Source organism: Erinaceus europaeus, chromosome 3 (assembly GCF_950295315.1).
Source record: "Erinaceus europaeus chromosome 3, mEriEur2.1, whole genome shotgun sequence".
Taxonomy (NCBI): Eukaryota; Metazoa; Chordata; class Mammalia; order Eulipotyphla; family Erinaceidae; genus Erinaceus; species Erinaceus europaeus.
In genome coordinates, this window is record NC_080164.1 from 147,538,868 (window position 1) to 147,550,975 (window position 12,108).

The 12,108-nt window shown below is 46.3% G+C and overlaps 1 protein-coding gene across 4 annotated transcripts in view; it reads left to right on the forward strand.

Annotated features, from left to right (window-relative positions):
* The first annotated feature begins 1,883 nt into the window (after positions 1 to 1,883).
* The window catches only part of CORIN (corin, serine peptidase), a 258,226-nt gene continuing 248,001 nt past the window's right edge, over positions 1,884 to 12,108 (forward strand). The window contains exon 1 of one of the 4 annotated variants that reach the window (XM_060188101.1): positions 1,884 to 2,245. In XM_060188101.1, coding sequence (XP_060044084.1) covers positions 2,105 to 2,245 — 141 coding nt within the window. In that variant the 5' untranslated portion in view covers positions 1,884 to 2,104. The other 3 variants (XM_016184903.2, XM_060188100.1, XM_060188099.1) reach the window with 3 other exon arrangements.

A 12,108-nucleotide genomic window follows, 5' to 3' on the forward strand; every position in this document is an offset into this window, starting at 1 on the left:
ACAAAGCATGCCTCATCTATCTATTTTGGAGGCTTGGTAACTTGAAGTGGGCATTGGCAACCAGAATTGGTTAGATTTTCATGCTAAGTATTTACAGAGTGCTTATTTTACACTATCGGTGCAGTCAGACTTTATTCTCAGAACAAAGAATAATAGATGCGAGAGGGAGGCTTTTCTATCCTGGTTATTTCAAAGCCACTGAGTTAATCATAGTTCCTTTAGCATCTCCACCAGAGGGCAGAAAGTGGAAAAGAAAGGTGAAATAGAAATTTATGCTTGACTTTACAATGCCTATAGAGATTCTGAAGATTGAACCCTACCCTCTTTTTATAAACTGGGTTAACTGTGGCTCCAGTAGACAAATGGGATTTGCTGAAGTCAGATCTGGCTGGCCTGAAGGCCTGTGTCTCTGCACTGATGACCTTAGAAAGAACTGAAAAAAAACAACAACGGTGAAATCCCTACTTCTGGGGAATCCCAGCTCACACTTGTTAACTGTGTAAACTTAGGCAGACTTTTTGACACCCTAATTTTCATCTCTAAAATAAACATAATAGCACCTACCTCAAAAAGCAGTTCAGAGAATGAAAAGAAGATATAAAGTGTGTAGTACAAAACTTGCCACAGAGCTTAATTTTTAGAGACTGGACTGAAAATCTGATATTTGGAACACTGATGTAATCAGTGCTTCATCTAATTTACTATACAAGGTAATACTCTAATACTATCTTCTTTCAGAGACAAAAATATGTTTTTCTCCAATATTACACACATGTACTCCATTCCTATCCCAGCAATATAATATTCAGGGAATAGGTGCTTGGAAGATATGTTGTTGACTGCATGGCCTCTTCCCAAATAATGGAGATTGATTCACTCGGTAACTTTATTTTAAAAATTTCTGTTAGTAACTTAAAAAAAAAAAATCAGGGGCCGGGCAGTAGTGCAGCAGGTTAAGTGCACATGGTGCGAAGCGCAAGGACTGGCTTGAGGCCCTGGCTCCCCACCTTCCGGGGAGTCGCTTCACAGGCGGTGAAGCAGGTCTGCGGGTGTCTGTCTTTCTCTCCCTCTCTCTATCTTCCTCTCCTCTCTCCATTTCTCTGTCCTATCCAACGACAACATCAATAACAACAACAATAATAACTACAACAATAAAACAACAGGGCAACAAAAGGGAATAAATAAATATTAAAAAATAAGTGAGAGACATCAGAGCAAGTCTCTGGCATAAGTATGCCAAGGACATAAGTCCAGCTTCACACATACCCTCTGAACCACCTCCCAGACCACTCCAATAAAGACCTTAAAAAAAATAATTTCCAAGAAATATTCAATGCTGTACTTTCTTTTTCTAAACTTTTGACACCTTAAATCTCAAGTGGTAACGTACTCTTTACCATTGTAAATACCTGCAGCCACTGCTGCCGGAAGGAGAGACGCTTGGTCCCCCAAGGCTGTTAGATATTTGGAAACCGATTGCACTTCTGTGATTGTGGAGACTCAGCAAAGCCTCCATGTCAGCAGCGCCTTCCTCAAACATATGGCAGAAGGCAAGTTTCTGTTTGCCTAACGCAAACAATGCTCACCCTTCAAAACATTAGATCTTTTCCAAGACAGCACGCTTGGCCTTTTTACTGCCAGTGCCTGCAGTTATTTTGATTATTATTATTTTCCCTTGGCAATGCTTTGGCTAAAGGAAAATGACCTGGGTGGGATGTTATAAGGAGATTTTGGAGAGCAAAGGCACACTACTGGGTGCTGTATGACTCCCCACCGCTCTGTACAGCCCACACTCTCAGGCCCCATCCTTTCCGTGCAGCCGTCTAAGGGTGCAAGTTTGAGGGAGGCCAGAGACGCTGGGCGTGGGGCCGGGAGGCAGCAGTTCGCTTGACTTAACAGTCTGCCCCCAAGATTAATTTGAGTGCAAAGAGGTGGGGTTGTGGAGGATCTGTCACTGGGGTACTTATGGGTGGGACCCAGAGATGGGAGTGAGTGAAGGGAGGGAGTGGTCCGCGGGTGGGATCTGTCGAGCAGACAACATGTGGGGCTCCTGCCCCTTGAAGTCCAACTTGTCTCTCCCACACTGAGGAGCCAGGCATCCGCGATGCCTCTTCCGAAGGGGAACTCAGGAGACCAAAGCGAACAAGATCGGAGTGGCCGGAGGGGAGCGCGAGGCATGTTCTCGCAGCAGCCTCCCGCCCTCTCCGAGGAGGAGCGCGGCCGCCCCGCCGGGGCCCCGGAGCCGGTAAGTCGCGTCCGCCGGCAAACAGGTTCGCTGACCTTTAGGGCACAGAAGATCCAGGCTCAGCTCCTCCCGCCACCGCCCCATCTCCCCCCGGGCGCCGCCACCTTCTCCCGCCGTCTGAGCGCCTCGACTTCCCCAGCGGCCGGGGTCATGGACCGGGTTGCCCTCAGCGCTCCGGTCTGCAGGGTGGCCAGACCCCGCTCTCCCGGCCTGGCGTCGCGCCCCGTGTCCCGCGGGGACCCTCCTGCGCCCCGCGAGCTGCGCGCAGCAAGTGGCCCCGGCCGCGTGCGGACGCCCGTGCGGGCTGCGCAAGGGGTGGTCGGCACCAGCCACGAGGGGCCCCCAAGCTTTCTCTTCGAGCTGGCGTCGCGGCCGCCCCGCAGCTGTGAGGACCGCGCGGCACCACTGCTCGCCCCAGACAGAAGCCTTCCCGTTCAGGTGCGCGCGACTGCCCCCCCCCCCCCCCCGGCGCCCCTTAGAGCCACGACTCGCTCGCGGTTCAGGGGCGACCCGGACGCCCTCGGTCCCTGTTGAGCGCTGGCGTCCCAGAAGCGGCCCGGCTGGCAGGGCGCCGGGAACTCCTGCGCCTCCCGCGCGCCTCGTCTGGCGCACCACTACCTGGGCGCACCCCGCGCCAGCCGGGAGGGGGCGCAGGGTCTGGGCGGCTCCGAGTCGCTCGGGCTCCGCTTCTGCAGAGTTAAGGGGAGTAAGGACCAGCGGCGCCGACGGTCCTCAGCTGCCCGAGCCTGCAGGAAACCGGCTCGTTTGCAGTTGCCCTTCTCCGTCGGTGTCGGGAAGGTCCCGGAATCCACTTGCGGCAGCGGAGGCCCTTGCTGCTTGGAGCTGGGACCAGCAGCGGGAGGGAGGCGGGTCCTGCTGGATTTTTCAGCCACACTGTCCCCAAGCTGCTGGGTGGGCACCTTCCGCTCGGAGCCGGTGGATGGCGGTGTAGACGCTTTTCCCCCGCAGTTGGGGAGTCCTGGGCGCTGAGACCCGTGAGCTCGTCTGGGTGAGCAGCAGGGTCGGGCATTCCCAGGGAAGCCGTCCCAGCAGCTCAACTAGGAGAGCTTTCCTTCCGCGGGAAACTTCGCGCCGCAGTGCAGTACAGACATCCACTGCAGTTTAATTTTTTTTTTTTTGTTATTATCTTTACTTATTTAGTAGATAGAGACAGCCAGAAATCGAGAGGGAAGGGGTTGATAGAGAGGGAGAGAGACACTTGCAGCCCTGCTTCACCACTTGCAAAGCTTTTCCCCTGCAGGTGAGGCCCAGGCGCTTAAATCTGGGTCCTTGAACATTGCAGCATGTGTGCTCACCCAGGGGTGCCACCACCTGCCCGTCCCCACCTCCCAGCCCAGTTTTAAGCCTTTGACCACTTCGACTTGCACATTTACAGTATTTATTAATTTGTTTATGTATTTTAATTTGTAGTCTTTTTTTTTTTTTTTTTTTAACTTATTAGTAATTGCTGGAAGCAAAGGAATGCAGGGCTGCTACTACCAGAAAGGAAGTGGAGTCAGGGTTTAGCTGTTACCAGAATCCAAAGATAGGGGAAGGTGCTGAAATTAAAGATGCACCCAAAACATTGGTTTGACATGACCCAGAGAGAAGCGACTTTTGTCGCTGTCACAAAATATACACCAAGTTTTTCATGACATTAGGTGCCCAGCAGCTCTGTTGTAGGCAACTGCACTAAAAATTAGTCCTTGGTCAAAATCAAGTTGGGGACATTGAGAATTAGACTATCTGCAGAGGTGAGTGTGACTACTGGGCAGGACAGTCAGGCTTTCTGTGGGATTTTTTTTTCTAGGACACTGGCAGTTTCACTAGGATAAACTATTTTTCGATGTATTTGGGTGTGGAAACACATAAACCTCAAAACCGTAAGAAGCTGGAAGGCTCTATTTAGGGGGAAAGGGGGCTCTTCCCAGGAGGTTTCCTGCAGTCATTTTAGGACAACAATGATAAAAGCTCCTTTTGACCTTCCAGGAGATTAAAGAGACAAATCAAGAATTGCTTTATTAATCCATCAAGTACATTTTCAGGCATGGTGCAACTGCTTTTCAAAGAAGCCAGATGAATTCTATTAGGAGCCTTCATAGTATTGCAGAAATCTTAATTACTAAGGCACAGAAGGCATGGTTGCCACCCATAAACCAGCTGCTGTTGTGTTTTAGAAGGGCTGCATTCCCCATCATGACTTCATCTGGACAGCAGCACTTGCTGACTCCTCCAGCCCCCTTGTCCATGGGGAGCAAACAAGTTGGGAAGGGGGAGTTGAGCTTCTTGAGAGTTAGCTCTGGCACACTGAAGCCTATATTTTCAAATTTCACTACTGTCAGGAAGTACCCTGTTGGCTATTTTCCTTTTCACCTTATCTCCAGTATCTTTTCACTAAGATCTGTGACCTGTCTTAGGGCTATTTTATTTTATTTTGGATAGAAACAGAGAGAAATTGAGAATGGAAGGGGGAGGTCGAGAGGGAGGGAGAAAGAGAGACACCCTCAGCCCAGCACCATTGCTTGTGAAGCTTCCCCTTGCAGTGGGAGGACTGGGGACTTGAACCTTGGTCCTTACACATTGTAATGTGTGTTCTCAATCACATGCACCACTATTGGGCCTCCTGTCTTTGAAGGGTTTCCCGAGTGTCTCTTCTGCTGGGAAAATTGGAGCTTCCTGTCCTGTCAACTACACTTCCCAATTGTGCTGGTTGTGATAAAAGGTTTTTCCTGAATGTGTCCAAATGATAAAGGTATTTAATGGGCCCCATCTGCTTTCTTAAGTTGTTTGAAAAGTGTGTTCTCACACATCCTGTTATTCCACCTCTTCTGTTGGCATTCTACTTTGCCTGACCTGATGGGAATTCAGGCTGGTTGGCTAAATGACCTCTTCAGAGTACTAGCTCCATCAACGCCCATGTTCAGTGGGGAAGCAATTACAGAAGCCAGACCTTCCACCCTCTGCAACCCACAAGGACCCTGGATCCATACTCCCAGAGAGATAGAGAATGGGAAGGCTATCAGGGGAGGGGATGGGATATGGAGATCGGGTTATGGGAATTGTGCGGAAGTGTACCCCTCTTATTCTATGGTTTTGTTAATGTCTCCTTTCTTAAATAAATAAAAAAAAAAAAAAACAAGAAAAAACCCCAAAGTATTAGCTCCAAGCTAAGCAGCCAACCTCATGCTTACCGAGTCACAAGCATGGAAGGTATTAGGTAGAGGGTGGACTTGGATGTCAAAATGAAATTCACATGGCTTGAATTACTCCTTCAAAGCTTTCAAAGACCTTGAGCAAGCCAGATAATCTTGTTGAAATTCAGTTTCTTCATAGAGCATTTGAGGGTGATGCTACTGGCCACATTGTGAAGATGAAGGAAATAAATCCTGCTATACATAATAGTTTTATCTGCTTTTTTTCTTTTCTTGAGCCAGGGCCTTGTGAATATGTAACTGCTTATATCATTTCACCATTCCCAGGCCAACTTTCTCATTCATATAGGAAGGGAGACAGAAAGAGAGGAGAGACACTACATGCTGGAGCTTGTTGCACTCCCACATGGCTCTGGGTTTGAAGCAGGACTGCAGGCATGTCAAGACATATGCCCAAGCCTATGAGCTTTCTATGTCATCCTTTAGCCTATTTTTTGCTTATAGAGTTAATTGTATCTCAGTCCTAGTAGGTCTCCACAGTCAGTTTTCTTTTATTCAAAAGCTATGCTCTCCAATAGAGTAGTGGTTGGACACATGTAATTATTTATGTTTAAATCAAATTAAAGATTCACTCTTTTGGTCTCAGGTACATTTCTTTTTTCTTTCTTTCTTTCTTTCTTTCTTTCTTTCTTTCTTTCTTTTTTTTTTTTTTGTCATTACTGGAGATTCACTGTTCCAGGCCAGCTTTTTCAGGTAGAAAGAGAGAAACAGAGATATAGAAACAGAAAGACACTACAACATCAAAGCTTCGCTTCCTTCAGCACAGTGGGGACTGGACTTGAACTGAACCTGAGTTATGTGTATGGCATAGCATGCACTCTTCCAGGGAAGCTTTCTTGCCCAGCTCCCCAGCCGCATTTTAGATGCTTAGCAAACACTTGTGGCCTATGGGCACGTTTTCAGACAGTGTAGACAGAACATCTCCATCACTGCGGAATGGACACTTATTCTGGAACTTTACTTTGCTTGAGTGAAAATTTAATGAGACTTTGAGACGATGAAAGTTTTCCTCTCTAGTAGTAGTTTTGCATGTCTGGATTACTCTTATTTTGTTGAGGTCTTACCCACTGCTGGGAGGGGGATGTTGAGGGGAAAGGTACGTGTCAGACGGGAAATGGCTGGATTCGCTTAGAAATCAGTCCCAAGTGTTTTGTAATTTTAGTCACAAAATCTTTGGGAATTTTCCTCCCAGCAGTGATGATTTCTGCTAATGTGTTATTCTTTTCCTCATTCACAGTGAGCTTTAGGGATGATGGTTTTCCTGATTTTAGAGCACAAACTCTGGAGTAATAAAAACTCATTTCACCCCATATACCCTCAAGTGTTTGTTATACCATTTTTCAGAAGAATGACACTGGGTTCAACCTTTGGGTCAAATTTCTCAGAGAGTGTTTGATTTCTCCAGATTTAAAAATGAATGTCCCACTTCATTCTGAAGCACCCCTTCCTGAACCCATCACCATTTAACAGGCTACAGAAACTGTCACTCTCTCTTCCTATTCTAAAATATAAGCTCCATGGAAGCAGGGATATTTTTGGCTGCCAGTAGCAGTGGATTCATAGTCCAGGCATCACTGAGTCCCAGTGCTAACACTGGAAATAAAGAAAGAAAGAAAGAAAGAAAGAAAGAAAGAAAGAAAGAAAATAATCCTTTCCCCATCATCTCCTTACTTCTTACTACTATGTAAGGAGTTCATTCTGTGTCTGGAACTTTGCTAAATCTGCTTCATGTAAGTAGAGTCTATACTGTTTATTATTCTTTGGAAGACCTTACTCAGCTAATATGTGCCTTAGTGTAGGTGTGGAGTCCACAGATTGCTGTCAGTTAGATGGTTGAGCCAGCCATCTTTCCTGAGCCTGTCACTGTCCTTAGCCCTGAGTCCAGTCTCTCCTTTTCCTTTGCTTCGAAGGAGCCACCGTTTCCCTAGAATGATGGCCAGTCTGGCTGCCTCCTCCTGAGCTTCCTGCTGTAGTATTTGCTCAGCTTGCATGCAAGGTGCCCATAAATTATGTTTTCCTCAGTCTGCTGGCACTTGCCCCCCTCGGCTCACCTTACAGCAGCTGTTCGAATTTTTCTCCTGTGGTTCATGTCTACATGCCAAAGCCATCAGAGTGGGTGGTGACAAGTGCATTGTCAATACTTGACAGGGCTAGTTAGGGGCCTAGGGTTTCCCTATAGGTAATTCATCTTGCCAGTCAATATGAGTGCTGACACTGAGCAGCTCAAGAGGACGCTTGTGGAGAAGGGCCAGTTAGCTGGGTTGGCTTGTGCATAGGGCAGAAGATACAGGGATGAGTTGCAAGATCATTCTGGTGCCAGTAGTCAGAGTTTAGCTTAGAGTCCCATTGGACCTTTAAGTTGACAGCATTTGAAGAACACTTCTTAAAAATAATTATTTATTTTATTTGATAGAACAGGAAGAAATTGAAAGGGAGGGTGAGGTTGAAGTGGGGGAGAGACAGAGAGACACCTGCAGACCTGCTTCACTACTTGATGAAGTTTGCTCCCTGTAGGTAGGGCCTGGGGGCTTGAACCCAGGTCTTTGTGCATGGTAATGTGTGTACTTAACCAGATGTGCCACCACGCAGCCCCTGAAGAACACTTTTGTTCCGAACATCTTGGCAACCGTTAAGGAAAATCCTTATACAGCTATGAGAGTAGTCAATATCAGTTTCACAAAAGCCATTCTGCTGAAGTGTCAGACAGCATCTTAAAGGATGGTAGTACCAGGAAATCTTTTTATAAATAAATTGTCTCATATTTAAACTCAGCTGTGTAGCTTCTTTTATTTTTTTTAAAAAATTCTTTATGCATTTTCTTTTTCTTTTAGAGGCAGAGAAAGGAAGAGAGAGAGAGGTGGGGAGAGTTGCCTGCATTACTCTTCTACCACTAGTGAAGATTCCCCACTGAAGGTGGGAGACTTGGGACTTGAACCTGGGTCCTTATGCATGGTAATGTGTACACTTTTCCAGATGCACCACCACATGACCCTAATACCAGGAAATCATATTTTGGGGACTCTTTGAACTCCAGGAGCAGTGAAAAATCTTAGTAAGCAGCTCTCAGGTTGATTCCCCGCCCCCTTGCTAACTTACTGTACTACAACTAAGAGGTGAAGAGTCATGTTTGCTAGACCTAAATAACTTTAACTTGTGAGAACTCAGGTACAAAGCTGGAGGGTACAAAAGGGAATAGAGTTATCATTGGATACATAAGTGAACAAAACAAATAGAGACCCATACACCTGGAAGCTTGGTTTCTAAGCAATAAATCAGTCAAGTTCAGGGAAGAGAGATTGCTGTTTTAATAACATGAAGTATCTTGCCTGTCATTCTACTCAGTGTCCTGGAGTGAGAGCACAAGATAAGAGAGGGAAGGAAATCTGTTCTTAGTTTCTGACCCCATATGCCTTTTATATCTATTCCTCCTGTAGTCCTACGTGTAATGCTGGGTTTAAAGATCTCTCTCTCTCTCTCTCTCTCTCTCTCTCTCTCTCTCTTTCTCTCTCTCTTTGTTAAACCTCAAATCAGTTTGTTAATCTGATACTCATTGGATAAAACTATTTCAGTTCTGGAAAAACTACCCATGAAGGACTTACCAATGGAAGTCACATGTGTCACTGGTCTCCATTTTGGCTTTTCCCTGAGGACTTTAAGGATTTTCACTTTTGTGTGCCTCTTTCAGAACCTCATCCTGTAAGCAAGACAGCTTGAAGATCAAAGTCACATTATTTTACTTAGTACTTGTCAATGGTCCTTTGAAATAGTTTTGTGAAAGTTGAGCAAGGTCAGAGTTCAGGGTACGTGAGAATTGCCTGGAAGGCTTGGCTAGCAGAGGATTGCTGTGTCCTACTGCCAGAGGATCCAATTTAATGAGTCTGGGGTAGAGCTCCAACTTTGCATTTCTTACATGTTCCAGGTGATACCTGCACTGCAGGCAGGTAAGTTGTGGCAGGCACCTGGAAACACCTCCATTATCACTGGGCGGAGACCCAGTCCAGCTTTTCCTCCCCACAGGAACACACACAATCTTGATTCCTGAAGTGAGCTGAGTCACTGTTGTTAAGGGGCCTCTCAGCTGGCCACCCTCTTCTTGTTTGGCTCTGTCCTGTGTCTCTGGTCCTAAGGTCTAAAGTAGATGACAATCCTGAGATCCCCAAATCTCAGCTAAATATACTTCGTATACCACACAGCAGCCAGCATCTCAGATTTCCCAGCAGGGGTGACTCCCCTCAGACCAGGGCTGTCCCAGTGGAAAGTCTATAAGTAGAAAATACCAAGTTAAAAATAGTCCTGGGGAGGCCCCTCAAAGCTCTCACACCCAGCTGCCTATTCAGGGCTATGGATTCCGGGGATGGCGGTAGGAGGATCAAGCTAGGAGTGGCTGAAGGACTGCCTGACTGCTTTCACTTTGTGTAAGAGTTAGGACATACTTTAGAAATTAACTCCCTTCCTCCCTCCTATTGACCCGTGTGTGCATGCGTGTGTGTGTGTGTGTGTGTGTGTGTGTGTGCGTGTGTGCATGCACAGCTTGGTAACGATAGCTGTAGGCTTCAGAACTGAACTTACATTCTATATTTTTAAAAAAAATACTTATTTCTTTGCACATTCTTTAATGAGAAAGACACAGAGAGATTCAGAGACACCAGAGAACTGCTCAACTCTGGCTTATGTTTGTGCTGGGGATTGAACGTTGGACCTGATAGCCTTCCACCCAGTCTGCAGTTCAGATAGAGATGCTGCATTCAGAAAATGTCCTTGCACAGAAAGTGAAATGGTCCCTAGGAAGGCCCTACAGGATGCCACTTGTCTGTGTAGGGAACAGTGGCCCAAGTCATAATAATTTATTTTATTTTTTAATAGTGATTTACAAAGTTATAAAATAACAGGGATACAATTCCATACCGTTCCCAGCACTAGAGTTCCACATCCCTGATCCCTCTATTGGAAGCCCGGGTCACCATCTTGGCAGAAACTCAGCTTCCCTGCCTGCTGTCTAGACTGCTCTAGTGGTTGTGTTTGTGCTGTCCTGTCAGCTAAATGTTACTAAAACCAAAAATGTTCTCTGGATGTTTCCAGCCACCAGTATTCTCAAATTATTTGGGGTCAGAAAGTCTTAAAAAGAAGTCACCTTTCCCCCTCACTTCCTACCCGGAAGTGAGTTTTCTAAGAAAATAGCTTGTCAGGCTGGAGATACAGATCAACATCCCGACACCCATGTCTAGCAGAAAAGCAATTACAGAAACCAGAACTCCCACCTTCTGCACCCCATAAAAACTTTGGTCACCTTCTGCACCCCATAAAAACTTTGGTCCATATTCCCAGAGGTGGAGAAATGTTAGGGGAAGATAACCAGAGGGTTCTGAACTCCAATTCCATCAGGATCCAGAAAGAGAAGAGGAAAAAAGGAAGGACATTTGGAGGCAGTAATAGGTATAGGTGTGACTTAGAAAGGAAGAGAAGGCAGGACTGTATGAAAAAAATGGGCAAATATATAAAATATAGACAGATAGTTACATAAATAACAGTTAACCCACACTCGCAGCCATGGGAGAACTACTGTAGTTTCTAATGGAGGGAATGGGGACATAGAACTCTGGTGGTGAGTAGAGTGTGGAATTATACCCCTGTTATCTGTTAATCTTGTAGAGCAGTACTAAGTCACTAATAAGACAAAAAATAAGCAAACAAATACAATTAGAAAATAGCTCGTTTTTCCCAGAAAAAGCAAACAAAAACCCCATAATAATCCATTTTCCTCAATGAAAGAAAGTAAATAAAACCTAGGGAGTATAACTATAATTAAAAATGACTGAACTGGGAGTCAGGCGGTAGTGTGGCAGGTTAAACACAGGTGGTGTAAAGTGCAAGGACCTGCGTAAGGATCCCAGTTTGAGCCTTCGGCTCCCCATCTGCAGGGGAGTCGCTCTTCCCCTCCTTTCTCCATTTCTCTTCTATCCAACAACAATGACATCAATAACAACAATAAACAACAAGGGCGGATTCGACTTCCGGAGGCGGAGCTACGAGCAGCAGATCGCTTTCTCTCCTCTCCTATCCTCTCCCGGATCAACTAGGAATACCAAAGGAGACCACCCGGACCGAAACAAGACAGGACTAGAATGACCACAGGAACCCAGTAAATCACCCGTGAGTACAAACACGCGTGGCTGGTGACAGAGAGGAGAGAGGGGCCTAAGGAGAGATTAAGTGACTGCTCACAGTTCAACAGTTTGTCAGTGGAGACACCACCTCCAGTCTGCTCCACCAACAAGGGGACAGCTGAAGGGAGGAAAGGACTCCCCAGAGACTCACCAAGTGCAACTCTGAGTCTCCATTGCTACTACCCTCAGAATCTGGAGCAGCAACAGGGAGGGACACCAGGGCACAGAGATCTAACCGGGAAACTCAGGAGAAGACCTATACCTCTGTGGCATAGCTGAGGGGCTGTGAAAGTCTCTTTGCATAACTACTGGATTATCTCTGCCACACCCTGCTTTATTTCTTGGTCAGGAGTCAGTGATTAAACAAAGAAGCCTATTGATAGTTTAAAAGCCCTCAGGCTCCCATAGCCTACAGGGGGAAAAAGAAAAGGCTTTTACACCACTGAACTCCAACTCAGGGATTGAAAAAACTGTTAACTTATATAAA